Source organism: Taudactylus pleione, unplaced genomic scaffold, assembly GCF_031769625.1.
Source record: "Taudactylus pleione unplaced genomic scaffold, aTauple2 ptg000018l, whole genome shotgun sequence".
Classification (NCBI taxonomy): Eukaryota; Metazoa; Chordata; class Amphibia; order Anura; family Myobatrachidae; genus Taudactylus; species Taudactylus pleione.
The window spans coordinates 9,691,747-9,710,581 of record NW_028284420.1 but is presented as its reverse complement, the minus strand read 5'-3'; the positions used below and the strand labels follow the sequence as shown (position 1 = coordinate 9,710,581).

The 18,835-nt window shown below is 42.5% G+C and overlaps 1 protein-coding gene across 1 annotated transcript; it reads right to left on the bottom strand.

Moving 5' to 3' along the window:
* Positions 1–218: 218 nt before the first annotated feature.
* TUBB1 (tubulin beta 1 class VI) lies at positions 219–11,200 on the bottom strand. The gene is made up of 4 exons (XM_088442528.1): positions 11,115–11,200; positions 7,037–7,145; positions 6,783–6,893; positions 219–2,799 (listed from the first exon to the last, which is right to left on the bottom strand). The coding sequence occupies exons 1-4, from the start codon at positions 11,169–11,171 to the stop codon at positions 1,703–1,705; spliced, it is 1,374 nt and encodes a 457-aa protein (XP_088298654.1). The 5' UTR covers positions 11,172–11,200; the 3' UTR covers positions 219–1,702.
* Positions 11,201–18,835: the final 7,635 nt, after the last annotated feature.

Sequence of the window (18,835 nt, the reverse complement as noted above, 5' to 3'; positions counted from 1 at the left end):
GCACACATATTTTGCAGCGCTTTACAGGGAATATTTGTCTATTTACATCACTCCCTGCCCCAGTGGAGTTTACACTCTATGGGCCTGATTTATAAACGAGTTTGATCACTCACAGATAGTGATAAAACTTGTTGTGTATGATAAATGGTGCTCCAGCCAATTAGCTTCCAACTGTCATTTTTCAAACAGATGACAGTTGGGAGCTGATTGGCTGGAGCACCATTTATCATACTCTGAGTGATAAAACTCGTTGATAAATCAGGTCCTATATTCCCTATTACATGTACACGCACATACTTACACACTAGGGTTAATTTTTGTTGAGAGCTAATTGACCTACCAGTATATTTTTGGTGTGGGGGAGGAAACCAGAGCACCCGGAGGACACCCACGCAAGCACAGGGTTAGTGGTACAAGGGGGCACTTGTGCATGCTTTTAGTGTCAAACAGCAGGGTCAGTTCTTGTCCCACTAGTTGTGCTGCACTGCTCCTGGGCCTCTGATAAGTGAACCCTGTCACCGTTAGTTCTGCTCACAGTCGAGTAACAATACAAACTTATATCAACCTGAGCAAGCTAGCTTCAGGAAAGCCACTAACATTCTAGTACACATATTGTGTAAATATGGTAATTGTGGTTGCACTACTGTCATTTTTTGGGCTTGTAACACTGAATGGCTGGCACCCAACGAGATAAACTTTGTATTCCACTGTTCTATAATTAAAAGAAAGAGCCACCACTTTTATCTCCAGTTTAGTCCCACATTGTAGGATTACCGTGGTAAATGATTGAATTACAATGAAACTGTATGGTAAACTGGGCAATCACTATGGCAGTCCTATCAAACTATTTTTGCTAAATTCTTAGGATTTGGCCTTAGGAATTCAATTACTGATCTAACACTGGACAGGACAGGACACAAACACAGAAGCTACTATTAGCAAAAATTACAGATTAAATGTTATTATTTTACCATTCAGACTCCTCTTCCTTTATTTAAATATGCAAAAAATGAAGGGTCGCACTTTGGGCCTGATTCTGAGTGGCACGCTATGTCAATGTTGGACGCAGTTCAGCAGTTATTTTGGTTCTGCACCTGTCTAGGTCGCACTGCGCATGTGTCTGTGTGGCACAGAGTCACAGTTGCATTTCAGACACGGTCTCAGAAAGGTCTTGAAAATGTATTGGCCATTCCTGGGTGGTGACTGGGAGGTGGCATAGTGGTCACACAGAGATGGACCTCCTTATGGGAGTGTTATGTCGCAGTCGTGTTACTGAAGTTGTTGTGTACATAGCCGCTCAATCACTCACATTGGAGGCCATACTCAGAGGGAAAATCTGCACCTACCATAGGGCAGGAGCAAGTTTCCATTGTGCGTCTGATGGTTGCATCTAAAGATGCTCAAAGTGGGCGTCTCAGGCCTTGTTCATTTAGAAGCACGCTTGTACACCAGGGGAAGGGTTGATACTAGTAATAGGGTAAGGTCACAGACACGACTATGGAATCAGATACTAAGTTGGTCGCAGAAGCATGCGACTCAGAATCAGCCCCTCTGATAGTCTTGTGCCCACACATTAAAAAAAAAAAAAAGAAGGATTTGTTGCATTCCTAATATATAGCGTTTGCATGTAACTAAACTGGACACCTTGTGAATTATGTTTTCTATTAGGATATTATTTAAGCTTCACAGCAGATGTTCTCTTCTACACGTACACCTTTTCTACAGTCTCTGTGACATGTACCTCTTCAGTTTCTTCTACCACATCTTCAAAATAGTCCTCCATTTCTGCAGTGGCATCTTGGTACTGCTGGTATTCAGCAATCAGATCATGACTATTGCATTCAGCCTCAGTAAATTCCATTTCATCCATGCCCTCCCCTGTGTACCAGTGCAGGAAAGCTTTCCTGCGATACATTGCTGAGAACTGCTCTGCAATCCGTCGGAAGATCTCCTGAATGGCTGTATTGTTGCCTATAAAGGTAGATGCATACTTGAGTCCACGGGGTGGTATGTCACAAACTGCTACCTTGACATTGTTGGGAATCCACTCCACAAAGTAGGCACTGTTTTTGGACTGCACAGCCAACATCTGCTCTTCCACTTCTCTGGTGGACATTCGACCACGGAATATTCCAGCTACTGTTAAGTAACGTCCATGGTAAGGGTCACAGGCAGTCATCATTGTTTTGGCGTCAAACATCTGCTGGGTGAGCTCAGGCACTGTGAGTGCTTTATACTGCTGGCTCCTGCGAGAAGTCAAAGGAGCAAATCCAGTCATAAAAAAGTGCAGACGAGGAAAGGGCACCATATTGACGGACAGCTTCCTCAGGTCTGCATTAAGTTGTCCAGGGAAGCGTAGTGATGTAGTCACCCCACTCATAGTCATTGACACCAAATGGTTGAGGTCACCATATGTTGGGTTGGACATCTTCAGGGTGCGGAAACAGATGTCATATAAAGCCTCATTATCAATGCAGAAAGTGTCATCTGTATTTTCGATCAGCTGGTGGATGGACAAGATGGCATTGTAAGGTTCCACCACTGTATCTGAAACCTTGGGTGAGGGCATAATGCTGAAGGTGTTCATTATCCTGTCTGGATACTCCTCACGGATCTTATTTATAAGGAGAGTTCCCATTCCAGAGCCTGTTCCTCCTCCAAGAGAATGAACCAACTGAAAACCTTGAAGACAATCGCAACTTTCGCTCTCTGTTCTTACTACATCAATCACCGATTCGATCAGTTCTGCTCCTTCCGTGTAATGGCCTTTTGCCCAATTATTGCCAGCACCAGAATTGCCTATTAAATATATACGTGTAACAAGTTATAAAAGATTATAATATTAATAATCAGAAACAGAACCAGATCTCTTTGCATGATCACTTTTGAATGTGTAAGGCACTCTAACATTTTTAGAATTTGTGCTAAATACAGGACTCTTTCTGCATAGGTTATATGTAAACATAGAGGGTAAAATGTCTGTTGACTATTATTTCCACTTTTGCCTTGACTATTCTCTGCTGTTATGTCAATCTCCCATTTATACTAAACTAACCCCTATTAGTAAGCACCCCAATGCATTGCACTGAAAGAATATTATCAAAAATGAATAAGTTTGATAGAAGTGTTTTGGGAGGTGAAAAAATATTTACAAAGACAAAAACTTTAGATTTCTGGTGCATTGCAAGTGATACAAGTTGATCTAGCAAAAATCTTTACAGAAGCTAGTGTATGTCTTGCCAGGAGTCCAGCTGGAGGGTGTGGGGAACATGTCCCAGATGATGGAGAAAGGGTAGAGTCAGCAGGGAAGCGAGAGCCATGAGCCCGGGTGAGATAAGGGACCCAGTATTTTATTTTTCTATAAATTGGAATGCGACATGAAGGAGGAAGGGCAGAAAGGCAATTGGCAGTATATCTGGCACATCATGTAATACTATTATAAAGAACTGTGCTGAGTTGACCATATAATGCACATACCATACAAGAAATAATACAATTTATTAAATTATTTGATTATCGAATAACATTAAATGCATGGGTCCCAGCACAAAAATAATAAAAAATAAAAAATGACAAACAATGGATGTATATAAAAATATCAAAAGATAGTATTCAAATATCATCACCAAAAAAACCCTTACTCAAATCCAATATATGTATTGGAAAGTATTGATTGTCCTTTTGATGTCAAAGTTTATAATAAATAAGCCTGCATCACCATACCACAAGGTTCCAAACAGTGGATACAATTGTTATATAGTCATTGGAAGCGTTGTCTGACGAAATTACCAGGTGTAAAGAAACGTCAATTGACTCTGCTGCATATTACATCAGTCCCCCATGATATTCGGGAATTCCGGTTGGATATGTGACTATCTGGTTGACACCGCCCCCAGGGGCGTATCTATAATGGGTGCAGAGTACACGGGCCCCTGGGTCCAGGAGGGCCCCGCACAGCACACCCTGCACCCATAACATACTTACCTCTCCGGAGTCCCACCTCGGAACGGGGGTCCTGCGCTCTAAAAAAAAAAAAAAAAAAAAAAAAAAAAAAAGACTAGATAATGGCCGCCGCGGCCATTTTTCCGTCGTTTGCGCATGCGCAGTACAGGGAAAATGGCTGCCAAGGCAATTTTCCCGGTGAATCGTGCATACTCTATAGACTCTGGGCGCACTCTAGTGCCCAGAGTCTACTACTCTGGCGCTGGCCGCGCACAGCTCAGTGCGCTGCCAGACAGAGAGGAGGGGGCCTGTGTCGGAGACTGCACACGGGCCCCCTCCTATCTAGAAACACCCCTGACCACCCCCCATAGGGTGGAGACGGCAGTCTCATCCTGGTGAGAGTATGGAGAAGCCAGCACTGCACGTGGACCCCGGAGGCAGCTAAAGCAGAGAATAGACGGAACAGAGACGTGTGTGTACCTATCACCGGGGTAAGCAGCCTGGAATATCTAACTAAACAATATCATACACACTCTCATTGAAACATATGTTACCATTCTGTTGTAATCTAGTGGAGTTACCATTTTTCAGAGAGTTTCTTCTCTCCTATGTATACCAACACTTCCAATGACTACATAACAATTGTATCCACTGTTTGGAACCTTGTGGTATGGTGATGCAGCATTATTGATTGTAAACTTTTACATCTAAAAAGGACACTTATATTCCAATACTTACCAAGACATCTATTGGATTTGAGTAAGGGTCTTTTTGGTGATGATATTTGAATACTATATATTGATATTTTTATATACATCCATTGTCTATGTCATTTTATAGATTTTTTTATTTTTATGCTGGGACCCATGCATTTAATGTTACTCAATAAGCAAATATTTTAATAAATTGTGTTATTTCTTGTATGGTATGTGCACTTCATTATATGGTCAAGTCAGCGCAGTTCTTATAATAGTATTACATATTGCAGGTTGTTTTTGTGGAACTGCAGAGTTCCATTTTAGAGCAGCTGCTGAGCTGACATAAATTATATAGTGCTTCTCTAATCAGTGTTAAGCGCCTACTGGCAATTGTGTTTGTGTTGCTTTTAATCTTTAATTTAATCACATCAACCTGAGTCCGCTGCGTCACTTTCCTACTCTGATGGTGTTGGCCCATGCAGTACGGTCCATGTTTACTCCTATGAAGCGGGTGAATGGCTCTGTGCTATTTTGGCAGCAAATTCAAATCCTACCTCCTATATAAACCCCACTCTGGCACTAGAACAATGCCAGACTTTCCTGTGCTCCAGTACTATTGTACAAGATTCCTGATTGCTACTCTGTTTTGATTCAGCTTGTTTTCTGACTGTTTCCAGTTTGCTTCTTTGGTACTTCTGCTCTGGATTCTGGTATTTGACTTCTGACTTGTTGGACAATTCTTCTGAACGCTCCACTGGCACTTTCTCCGGCATGTCTGGTTCTGACCCATGGCTAGTTTGACTACTCTCCTGCACTTGTTTTATTTTCATTAGCTTGTCTCACTAGGCACCCACTCAGAGTGCTGTGACCTGTGTGCCAGGCACAGTGAAGCAGAGGTCCCTGGTGAAGACCACCTGCATGTTAGATTCTGTCCTGGGTAGTGGCACACCTAGTTGGCAGTAAACATCCATTAAAATCCCTGAGTTTATGACAATATCCCGGAATCCCGACACCTGTCTGAATCCCAGCACTGGCAATCCCAACAGTAAGTTCTGGGGTTGGGGGGATGAGGAAGATTAGGTTTAGGCAGCGGGAAGGGAGGATTACGGGGAGCGTTAGGATACTGACTGGATGCCGGCATCGGGATTCTGACTGCCAGGAACCCGAACACAGTCATCCCGTACCCTACTCCCATCACTGTCTCTCTCTGTATTGTATAGCAGTCAGTGATGCTCTCTTTATTGTATGGAAGTCACTGATGCTGAATGTATTATATGGCGCTACAGATTTTCTCTGTACTATATGGCAATCAATAATGGTCCCTGAACTATAAAACAGTCACTGATGCTGATCACTAATACTCTCTGTATTATATGGCAGTCACAACTTCTCTGTATTCTATAGGGGTCACTTATACCGTCTGTATTGTATGGCAGTCACTGAAGATCTTTGCATTGTATGGCAGTCATTTATGCTTTCTGTATTGCATGGCAAGTACTGATGCTCTCTGTATGATATGGTGATCACTACTGATCTATGTATTTTAGAACAATACTCTCTGTATTGTATAGGGGTCTCTGATGCTCTCTGTATTACATGGTGGTCACAGTGATGTTCTCTGCATTATACAGTGGTCACTGAAATGTTCTCTGCACAACATGGTGTGATATTCTTCACACAAAATGGCAGTCACTTTGATGCTCTCTGTGTTGTATTGTATTGTGGACACTGAAATGCTTGGTTGTGGGTGAGGTAGTGTAGTGTAGGCAGCTGTAGTTCTCTTTGAGTATTGAGAATAGGGAGCCTTCAAGCTCTATTTAGAAGTGAAGACACCCTAGAACAAACACATTAAGGTGCTGGCACCTTAATGTAACAGGATGTAAAATGTTTGCAAGATGAGGGCAAAACCTATCTGTCTTTACAATTTTGATATCTGTATTCAATAAGCCAACGGTGACTGCTATAAATTGTTGGGGGGGGGGGGGCAGCTAAGTCTTTACCTTTGGTGACCGAAAGCCTAGTTTCACACCTGGGTCTTGCAATAGGAATATAATTATACATGTAGTTATGTCTCAATATTTCCATTGGACACATACAATGGAAAATTAAAAAGTGGCTTTAGTTGGTCTGTAGGAATCTTACCATGGATGAAACTATCTGGACGGAATAGGGGTCCGATAGTGCTGGAACGCAAACTGTCCATGGTGCCAGGTTCCAGATCCACTAGCACAGTTCTAGGAACATACTTATGGGCTATGAAAGTGAAAGAAAGCACAACATGTAAACATACATACACTAAACTTTCAAGAAAAAATAAAACCTGGTTTGAACAATTTCAATCATGTTTCTTCACTTAAAGTAATTGCAGAATTTGTAATGCTGAAGCAGAAACTTACAATGAGCCTCATTGAAGTAGACATTGATCCTCTCAAGCTGTAAGTCTGAATCTCCTCTGTAGCTTCCTGAATTGTCTATCCCATGTTCATCACAGATAACCTCCCAGAACTACAGTGAAATACAAAGACCACATTGGACATTGTGACTATGGACAGCACTCTGGAAAGAGATAACTGGTTGTACCTGTTTTTGGTTTTACACTTTTATCATGCATCTTAACATGTCTAGAAGCCTTTCTATATCATGTAGGGATTGTTTAAGTAAAACAGGCTAGGTTCTCCTGCATGTCCTCATTTCCCAAATGATTGACCATTCTTTCTCATTTATATTATTAAATTGGTTCCTGCAATTCAACATTGACGGCACTTAAATGGAAACAGAAACATACCACTGTTTGGCTGCATTCAGTACCCAAAAAGAAGCTTGGGGTGACCTTAGGGGCTGCCACTGTTTATATGCTTGCCCTTTAGTTGTGCTCAAAATAAAGTCTACTGAAATATCTGGCAGAATTTACCAGATGTGCATACTGCTGTAATAATGAAGCAAAGGCCAAAGTAATTGTGTCTTTCATAAAGTAATACAATTCAGCAATTATAAGCGACATTCATAAAAATAGCATAAAGTGCATGACTAAAGCTGTAATAGCCTATGTGACTGTTCTAGACCAATATAACTAACAAAGGGATCCCAGCACAGGGAGGTAATGCATGTGCATTCAGTTTGGGTTCCTTCAGCCTCAATATTGACTTGACAGGCAGAACTAAGATGTGGCTGATAGAAATATGTGTATAAAATTCAGGAAACTCTTTCAGATTGATGATTATGACATTTGTACATTGGAGTAACTAGTTTCATATGGTTTACTTCTTGGTGGGGGCCGTGACTTTAGGAGGTGGTCTGACTTGAAAGTCTGGTTGAACCCCCCTCCCCCCCACTTCTGAGTAATTTTCAAGTACTCATCACAGCTCCCGCCCCACACACATTACAGGAAGACTGTGGTTTTCTGACAGATCCCAGCATATCATTAAAAAATAAAGTTGTTTGACACTCATATCTTCATTTCCATTCACTAGACCATCCCAAATATACCTTATCTGCCGTCCCCACAGCAGCAAGTAACCACAGACACACCCTCATCTCCCAGAACTATGCAAGGCCCAGCATCGTTAATAGCAAAGTACTACTAGACTTACTTAGAATGATCGCATGACCAAATACAACAGGGCATCACACTACTCTGAGCCTTGCCGTTCTATGTGAAATCATTTTGTCTGTTTCTTTTTTTTTTTCATTGCTTAATGTAGTGCTTCTATGTGCAGCAGTAATGCAGTCCTGGATTTTAATAGTCTTAGGGGCATATGTACCAAAGCTTGATGCGAGATAAAATTGTAAAATATATAATCACCAACCAATCTGCTCCAAACTATCATTTCTTAAACACAGCCTGCAAAATGTAAGTTAGAAGCTGATTGGTTGGTGATATTTATCTCACAATTTTATCTCACATCAAGCTTTGATACATATGCCCCTCAGTCTTTTCAGTTCTGAGTATAGTTCTTAAATTTAGCCGATGGGGTTTAGCATATTTGCCAAAGTAATGGTCCAAGCAACATTCTCCTTGCTTATGCTATCGCTTGCCAGTTTCAGGGCAGCATTGTTGTCAAGGTCCTTCCTCCGTGAACTTTCCATTCATGTAAATGGAAAATTCATGGAGAAAAACAACATATTGTCTTTTTGAAGAAAACTGGAGAGAGAGAGAGAAGTACTCTTGAAACCAACACCTGATCCCAAAGCTGATGATTTGCAATGCTTACAGTATCTATCTGAAATTCAGACCCGTGATACACCCACACTAACTGAGGACAGGTTCCTATAACTACTTCTCTGACTCCAGATCACAATAAGAAGCATTTGTTACCAATTGGAGAGTAACTAAACTTAAATGTCATGTGATGAAGTTCTCCATTTCAAAACCTTGTCTGCCCTGGTGATGTGTGTGACTAACCACTTCTTCTATTCTTTGGGGATGAGAAAATATAGTAATTGGACTTCATGTTTTATTAAAACAGCACAATTCATTATATCTTTTTACATAGGGGTCCTGAATCTGTATCGACACCCCGAAAATGTGTTGTCATATTATTTTGTAAGAATTACCATCACAAGGTTTTTGCAGGCCCCTAGTTTTCCAAGGGGTTGGTTATGGATTGCCGGCAGTCGGGATCCCGGCGGTGAGTCCTTACGCCGGGATCACGACAGGGTTAGCATACTGACACTTGGTGGTCGGTATGCTAACCCTCCCTTCCTGGTGTCTAATCCTAACCTCTCCCCTCCCCGCACCCTAAACCTGACCCTCCCCCCTTAGCACCTAACCCTAACCCCGCAACCTAACCCCCGATACTTACATTCGGGATGCCGACGGTCGGTATTCTGCTGTCGGGATTCTGGCTCCGGTATTTAGACCGTCAGCATCCTATCAGCCAGGATGCTGGCTACATCCCTTTTCCAAGTGTTCTATTTATAAGCAATATAATCATTCATTTGTAGACAACAGCAAAAGACATTATAATTAAGTATTTTGAGTCGGACAGAACTCGGATGCAACTGTCTTTCCGTGAAATAGGGCATTTTGGGTTGTGACCTTGGCAGAGACAATGTGATCGAACTTAAAAACTCCGACCTGAAGGAGTGTCATGGGCGATTCTGAGTCATGTGTACATAGAAGGGAAGCAAGGAGCTGGTGCATGTGCTGATACTAATGATGATGGTTGCAGCTGCCGGCGTAAAATGGGGTCCCAATGGAGCCCGGAGGTACGTGCAAACACTCCCTCATTAGCGGAATGGATTCTTGCATTAGCTTAAGGTGGTAAATCAGGCTTCCGCAGCTGCCCATAACTACGGCCACTTTGCATGCCAAGTTGAATCGGCCCCATGGTTCATATTACAAGAAAAAAGTATACTCACTTAATTATGTTTTCTGTCCTGCTGTGGGCCGGATTCAGAGGTGAACGCAGTGTGGATGCTGCACGCTACCGCCTGAAGTTTTCAGTTTGCGCATGCGTCCAAGTCGCACTGTGCATTCGTCCCAACGGTTACCGCTGGAAGCAGCAGAATGAATGTGCATGCAGTTGCACTGATTCCAGTCGGTTTTTCTGCATCTCCATTGAGCTGGTGCAATGTTCAATGGTGCGACCAACGTGGGGCCAATGGTGCCTCTTAATGCGCACGTCGTCAGATTAGAAGTGCAGAAAACGCCACAGTGGCGCGGCAATAGCGTGTACCTCTGAATCAGGCCCTGTGTGTTCTATCTGCTACATATCTTCCTTCTATTACACGTTTGTTTCATCCTCACAGAAGAGCTCATGCATTCATGCATTGCATAGAACCACGTACACAGAAACCTAACACTTCCTAAACACTTGGCATAAGTACAAAACTATGCTTGATGCATTTTAAAAACAAGGCACACACTACATCATTCAGTACTAAAGGCCAATTGTTTCTGGAAGTCCCAGGGTTTGAACATATGGATATATATGGATATTTTTGTCTCTAAAAATGTAATTTAAAATAAAAAAGACTGCTAAACTGTCAGGGGTATAATGAAGGAAATGAAAGTTTAAACATAATTGTACCTCACTCCTTGATCTAACAGATTATTGTGATATTTGAATTGTATACACTACAAATACATATTTCTATATGATTTTAAATATATGGCAGAGGCAAGTTGCTAAATTATGCCATCACTGTCTGTCAGGGTACGCTGCAAGTTGCCACAGGTTTCCCAAAAATATTGTTCCTCGGGTAGTAGACAAAACAGAGAAAGAGATCCACCATACAGTTATTTGTCTTTCTCCAAATAAAATATAGTTTAAGATTCATTGAAGGGGTCAGTCAAATGCACCAGAGCTGTCAGATAATCATACTGGTAGGTATATAATCCTTTACAGAAACATACATATGTGCATCTGCCCAAAGGCTGCCTATCTCTAGAGATCCTATTATAATTTCTTCTAGCCACATGCATTGGGGTCCAGTGATAGCTGATGTGGGGTGTATTTGTAGAACACCTACCTTTGCTCCAATTTGGTTACCGCACTGGCCTATCTGCAGATGGACAATCTCACGCATGCTGGGCTCAGGGTTGGACAGTTGTGACTTTTCTGTAGCTCAAAAAGACAGTGACGCAGCTAAAGTATTTCAGTTTATATACTGGAGCTGACGTCACAGTAGGCTCATTATCTCTCCTAAACTGGGGCTGTAGTGTGAAGGAAAAGAGGAGTTTAAATGCAGTCTGTTATAATGTATACTGAATATATATGGGAGAGGACAGGGGAGGCTATTTCATTTATTTAGTGACCGGAAATATATATACATATATTTAGATCTTATAAGATCATACATTAATATATTGGGCCCATTGGCTACCTGTCTCTTGGGTGTTTGTTTCCAGACCTGATAGAAAGACTTGTTTTGAGTACTATTTGGTGTTTGTAACAATTTCTGAGTGAACCATATGTAGTTTTATACTTTAGGACCGCTGGCAGCTTAAGGGACCATTCATTCTGATAGAAAATAAATATACAGTAGGCGATAAACAAGAACAGCCATAGTGAGCTGGGGGAATTGTTTTGAAAAACAAAGGAGTAAAACAAGATCACATTACAAATGTGGCTCACCAGTTGTTGTTGAACTACATCTCCCAGCATGCTTTGTTCAGAAATGTCAGTTTCAGTTCTGGGCAGAATATCTTAGTAGAGTGGATTTGGGATACAGACTGAGGGCTGTAATAGTATTCTATGCCCATTGCTGTACTTCTCTTAGACTTGCAATGTTGAAAGAGAATAAACATGTACAGTAAGTATGTAATAATTTTGCCACAAAACAGGATCATACCCCACAACACTGTGGGCCTGATTCAGCAAGGAATGCAGATGAGAATTCGCACGCACTCGGCTGATGTTTTTGCACTGCTCATGCATCGCACTGTGCGTGTGCCAACTAACCAGTGCGATCGGGTAAGGGTACGCAGGCTACAAGCAATGATATTGATTGACAGGAAGTGCCGTTTGTGGGGGGTGGTCGTGTGAACGCTGATGTGCCTGTGCGTTGGGACGCCGTTATAGGGGTGTGCATAATTAAGGCAGGGTGGCGGCATACCACGCTAGACGACTCGATTCACGCAGGAAGTGGGCAAAATCCTGCACGACATCAGGTCAACCTCTATTGTGCGTATGGTTTGCGATGTTACTGCTGTCTTGCGGACTACCCAGGCTTTGAGTAAAGAAAGTGGGCGGCATTGTGTAGTGCTGGGCGTCTTCATCTTATTCTGCGGTTGCCGTGCGTATGCACTGATTAGCATATACATGCTGCGGCCAAGTGCATGCATTCTCTCACTTGCGTTCCTTGCTGAATCAGGCCCTGTGTTCGTTGTAGCAGTTCTCAATTCTGGAGTATAATTTACATGTTGTACTATAGGTTTACCTTCCAAATATTGAGCGCATCACACATACATTCATACATATATACGGATAGATTCCCACTTATAGATGTTTTTGGTTTTCATGGAATTCATTAGTGGTCTTCTGAAGTCCACTTTGTCAGCAGAAATGCATGAACTTACTATGAGCCCCAAGCAGGGCAATGCAATCTGACTGTTGGTGAAATTCTGGGGTCTATTTATTGAAACCCATAACAGAATTAGGACTTTTTGCGATTTATCAAGGGCTAGTGTCTGCATTGGCTACTACCAAGTATGGCTGGCAGTAACCATGTCCTGTGTTAGGTTCCCAAAGCTATACATTGGGAAGTAAGCTATTGCATAATTAAAAAGGATGGTGGTGACTTGGTACAGTTTAGCAACTATAGAAGGACAAACACCTTTCTAATGTATAGGTAAATATAAATGTTAACGGATTATACAAGTCTGTATGATTTTTGTTTTTCTTTTCCTTTTCTTCTTGTTAATTTGCGAATATATATATGTGTTAATAAGTTGATGAAGAATATATTGATTAAAATAAGACATTAGTACTCCAGATGGCAGGTGGAGTAACTTACTTATAATTTTAACAGATAACCATGGTGTCTTAGGTTTGTTTGTCTGTTTAATGGAAAGAAAGGAAAGAGAGAGAAGACAGTTACTGTTTTTGTTCTGTAATAATTTTATATTGTTCAAAAGAATCTTGTAACAATGTAATATTTTGATTCTATGTCAACCAATAAAAAAGAAAGTTAAAAAAAGGATGGTGGTAGTAACAAGTACCGTCCTTTTGTCCCGCTAATGCTGGGCATACACTATACAATTATCATTCAGATATCTGTCCAATCTGGCTGGTTGGAGTAAAAATCCAGTAATGTGTGGGAGCAAATGACATACATCATTTGCTCACAAACACTGGAAAACAGACAAAAATGGTTAAAACATACGAATTTAGTCAATTTGAGCAATTGTTTTTTGTCCATTTTCCAGTGTTTAAGACCATATGATCAACTGTCATTTGCTCCCATACATTACCAGGTTTTCATTCCAACCAGCCAGATTGGACAGATATCTGACACATAATTGTATAGTGTATGCCCAGCATCAGGGTGGTGATACTAGTGACCAACAAAGGGTAATAAGAGATATTGGGCCTAATTTATATGGCTATACTGGGTAATCTCACCTGCCAAGGTATCCCTGTAGGTGAGTCTCTAGTATCCATAACAAAAAGTCTATTCAGGATGTCTCAGTACAAACCTCCTCCCTGAGCATGTATATATTGTATATATTATATATAATATATATATATATACATATACACACACACAGTCAGGTGCATAAATATTGGGACATTGACAGATTTTTCATATTTTGGCCTCTATTCACCACCACAATAGCTTTGAAATGAAACAAACAAGATGTGCTTTAACTGCAGACTTTCAGATTTATTTGAGGGTAATTACATCCAAATCAGGTGAACGGTGTAGGAATTACAACGGTTTCTATATGTGCCTCCCACTTTTTAAGGGGCCAAAAGTAATGGGACAAACTAAACAATCCTAAATCTAACTTTCACTTTTTAATACTTTGTTGCAAATCCTTTGCAGGCAATTACAGCCTGAAGTCTGGAACGCATAGACAACACCAGACGCTGGGTTTCATCCCTGGTGAAGCTCTGCCAGGCCTCTACTGCAAATGTCTTCAGTTCCTGCTTGTTCTTGGGGCATTTTCCCTTCAGATTTGTCTTCATCAAGGGAAATGCATGCTCAATCGGATTCAGGTCAGGGGATTGACTTGGCCATTGCATAACATTCCACTTTTTAGCCTTAAAAAACTCTTTGGTTGCTTTTGCAGTATGCTTCGGGTCATTGTCCATCTGCACTGTGAAGCGCCGTCCAATGAGTTCTGAAGCATTTGACTGAATATGAGCATATAATATTGCCCGAAACACTTCAGAATTCATTCTGCTGCTTTTGTCAGCAGTCACATCATCAATAAATACAAGGGAACCATTTCCATTGGCAGCAATACATGCCCACGCCATGACACTACCACCACCATGCTTCACTGATGAGGTGGTATGTTTTAGATCATGAGCAGTTCCTTTCCTTCTCCATACTCTTCTCTTCCCATCACTCTGGTACAAGTTGATCTTTGTCTCATCTGTCCATAGGATGTTGTTCCAGAACTGTAATGGTTTTTTTAGATGTTGTTTGGCAAACTCTAATCTGGTCTTCCTGTTTTTGTGGCTCACCAATGGTTTACATCTTGTGGTGAACCCTCTATATTCACTCTTGTGAAGTCTTCTCTTGATTGTTGACTTTGACACATATACACCTACCTCCTGGAGAGTGTTCTTGATTTGGCCAACTGTTGTAAAGGGGTTTTTCTTCACCAGGGAAATAATTCTTCTGTCATCCACCACAGTTGTTTTCCGTGGTCTTCCGGGTCTTTTGGTGTTGCTGAGCTCTCCAATGCGTTTTCTTTTTAAGAATGTTCCAAACAGTTGATTTGGCCACACCTAATGTTTTTGCTCTCTCTCTGATGGGTTTGTTGTGATTTTTCAGCCTAATGATGGCTTGCTTCACTGATAGCGACAGCTCTTTGGATCTCATATTGAGAGTCGACAGCAACTGATTCCAAATGCAAATGTCACACCTAGAATCAACTCCAGACCTTTTACCTGCTTAATTGCTAATGAAATAACGAGGGAATAGCCCACACCTGTCCATGAAACAGCTTTTGAGTTCATAGTCCCATTACTTTTGGCCCCTTAAAAAGTGGGAGGCACATATAGAAACCGGTGTAATTCCTACACCGTTCACCTGATTTGGATGTAATTACCCTGAAATTAAATCTGAAAGTCTGCAGTTAAAGCACATCTTGTTTGTTTCATTTCAAAGCCTTTGTGGTGGTGAATAGAGGCCAAAATATGAAAATTCTGTCAATGTCCCAATATTTATGCACCTGACTGTGTGTGTGTGTGTGTGTGTGTGTGTATGTATGTATATATATATATATATATATATATATATATATATAAAAAACGTGTGCAGCTGTCATGGTGGGGGGAGTCTGACACCCAAAACAAATTAGTTGGTAGGTGAGCTTACCCAGTATAGCTATATTGTTCACCAAGTCTCCAATTATGTATATATTGACACATATCTAATCTAATATAGTAATTTTTTTTTATTTCTATTTTTTTTTTTTTTTTTTTCAATTGAATCTGCATTGGAAGCTTGGTCTCAGTGCAGTATGTGACTGTGACCCTGGGTGGGTACCCCAGGAGATTTTTTTTTTTTTTTTTTAATCTGCCTAAAATCACAGTGATAGAAAATCTGTCTTTTTGGAATAAACAGGTCTCTCTGTCTCTTTCCAGTCTCATGCGCTGATCGCATTCGTTATGATTTACCGCCGGCCGACAGAGGAGGAAATCCTGATCGTCCTAAAGGTAAGTATAAACTAACCTAATTCTACCCCCTAACCCTCCTTTAGGGTGCCTAACCCTAACCTCCCCCCCCTGTACCTAACCCTAATCACCCATCTAGGTGCCTAAACCTAACCCCCCCTTCCCCGCCGCCTAAACCTAAGTCCCCCGGGGGGGTGCCTATCCCTAACCTCCACCAGGCGGTGCCTAACCACAACCCCCCTTCCCCTAGCTTGACCCTAACCTCCCGGAGGGGTGCCTAACCCTAAGCCCCCCTGGGAGCCCTAAACCTAACCCTCCCCCCCCAGTGGCTGTCCACGCACGGCATCCCTTCGATCGGGATGCCGGGCGTCGGTCTCCCGGTGCTGGTAAAATGACAGTCATCTAGATTTAGACGCCTGTCATTTAACCCTTGCCGGGATTAAGCAGTCGGGAAGCCAGGGGTCGGCATTGCGTCCGCCGGCTTCCTGAACGCATACCCTCTGATCATCCAGTGGTTAAAGCACTGATTTAACTAGCTACTATATTTTCCAAAAATGTCCACAAATTGTAGAATTAATTTTATTATATAAAACGAGATGTAGTTTAAATCCCGGCGCCGGAATCCCGACACCAGTCAGAATCCCGGTGACGGCATCCCAACAGTAAGTACTGAGGTTAGGGGGAGGGTTAGGGGTTAGGCACTAGGGTTAGGAACTGGGTGGGGAGGGTTAGGCACTAGGGGCGGAGGTTAGGTTTAGGGTGCAGGGAGGGAGGGCTAGGTTTAGGGGTAGGGTTAGGATACTTACAGACAGGTGTCGGTATCCTAACCATGTCGGGATGCCGGCATCTGTATTGTGATCACTGGGATCCCGAGCGGCGACATCCTGTACCCAACCCAATATAACTGTATACTGTAAAACTACTTCTTGCAGGACTTCACAGTCTTGCAAGAGAGACCAAGAAATCCGCAGCAGTGTGTGTGTGTTCATGAGGATCGCCCATCACTGCTGCAGTGATGCCAGGGAGAGGGGCTGCTGGGTTGGGGGTGACACTGGGCTGCCGATCACTGTGGCCAGCAGTGTTTCAGGACAATGAGGGAGGAGCACTGGCTACCATGAGCCGTGGCTTCTCTGCAGTGCCAGGTGGGCATGGTCTTAGAACTGCTTGATCACTGTGGCCACAGTGATAAGAAAACTACAGTCAGAGCAACGCCTACCGAGAGCGGCTGTACTGCAGCCACCGGGTTGGGAGTGATGACAGCTGTCCGATCACTGTGGTCAGCAGTGATGGGGACACACTGTGGGTGGAGCTGCGGTGCCATGCGGGGAGTGTCTTTAAAGTGCCTGATCACTGTGGCCACAGTGATCGGGACACACCGTGTGCAGTCACTACTACAGTGAGCTGCAGCTGCACTGCAGCCACAGTGATCGGGTCAAATTGGAGGCGGAGCCAAGAATGAATAAAAGGGCAGGGAGGTCCCTCTGAGATTAGCGGCAGCTGGAATATTATCTTTCAGCAGCCGCCCAGTGGGTGTTTCTAACTAAACACATCAGAAGCGACTATGGGTCCGATTCAGGGATGGGTGAAATGCCAATATTTACGCAGTTGAGTGATTATTGGTAAACTGCGCATGTGTCAAAGTTGCACTGCGCGTGCATCAAGGTGCATTACCATAGTCGCTCGTACCGACTTTTTACTCGCATTGTGATTGACAGTCAGGGAGCGTTTGGGAGAGCTAACAGGGAGCGGCAGCAAAGAACACAGGCTTGCCGCGACCATTTTCTGGGTGTGTCACAGACAGTATCTGCGTTAGCATATGCAGTGAAAGTGGCTCCGGCATCTCAGTTCCTAAAGCCATTCTCTTTAGCCATAGGGTTACTCAGAACTCCAATAATCAATTGATCTGCGAGCGATGCTGCGTCTTTGTATGCAGATGCTTGGATTGGCACATCCACTGGTTGGGCGTCTCAATACAAATCCTGTCGGCTACGACAATTGCATATTTTCGCACATCAGCTGCATACGGGATCGCGGCTGTGATGGCATTAGCATACATTTCTGTATGAGGCCCCATGTCAGGAAAAGCCCACCAGGCAAGCGGTGAAAAGACAAACATGTTCATGGCATTCTCTAAAGTAACAGAGCCTCCAAAAGAGAGGATGGATTTCATACTACCTCCATGGAGGAGCTTTCAAAGTCTCTATAACCTTGTTCAGTTTTTCAGTAACAAATGATGTCCAAAGTAGTGATGATAGAAAAGCAATAGTGATAGAGAGGGCAGCATTTTATTCTACTCCCTTTGTATTATACAGAATATTACACAAGGCTTCAGACCGCTCATCTCCACATTCCTCACCTGTTTGCACCATGGACTATACTATCTATCCATCCATCCAGGGGCGTATTTATAATGGGTGCAGGGTGTGTGCTACACAAAATGCCAAAAATGGCCACCGCACCTATTTTCCAAGCGTTTTGCGCATGCGCAATAGGAAATCCCCAGGAAAATGGCTGCCACGCCATTTCTCTGTGTACTGCGCATGCGCTGTAGACTCCAGGCACAGACTAGTGCCTGAAGTCTACTGCTGCTGTCAGTTTGCTGATGGTAGTCGGGGAAAGTAGTGAACACGGGCCCCCTCCTCTCTTAATACACCCCTCTATCTATCTATCTATCTATCTATCTATCTATCAATCATTTTTTATTTTAATGAAGGATTTGTACTTTGTATAATTTCTAATCCTGAAATACATGATGATCTATTTAGTGCAAGATTGCTTATTCGTACAGTAGTTTGTGAGAGAATAATCTTGTATAAAAAACATGCATAGAGCAGGGCTGTAAAGGGATTAATGGGATTATTGCTACACAGCAGCCTGCATTCTCATTGCTCATTGTTA

Excerpts from the sequence above, each read along its gene's own strand:
- TUBB1 (XM_088442528.1), bottom strand. The coding sequence starts at position 11,171 with ATGCGTGAGATTGTCCATCTGCAGATAGGCCAGTGCGGTAACCAAATT. Across the intron at positions 6,894-7,036 it reads CTACTTCAATGAGGCTCATT|CCCATAAGTATGTTCCTAGA; the intron begins GTAAGTTTCTGC and ends TCACTTTCATAG. Across the intron at positions 2,800-6,782 it reads TCCAGATAGTTTCATCCATG|GCAATTCTGGTGCTGGCAAT; the intron begins GTAAGATTCCTA and ends TATATTTAATAG.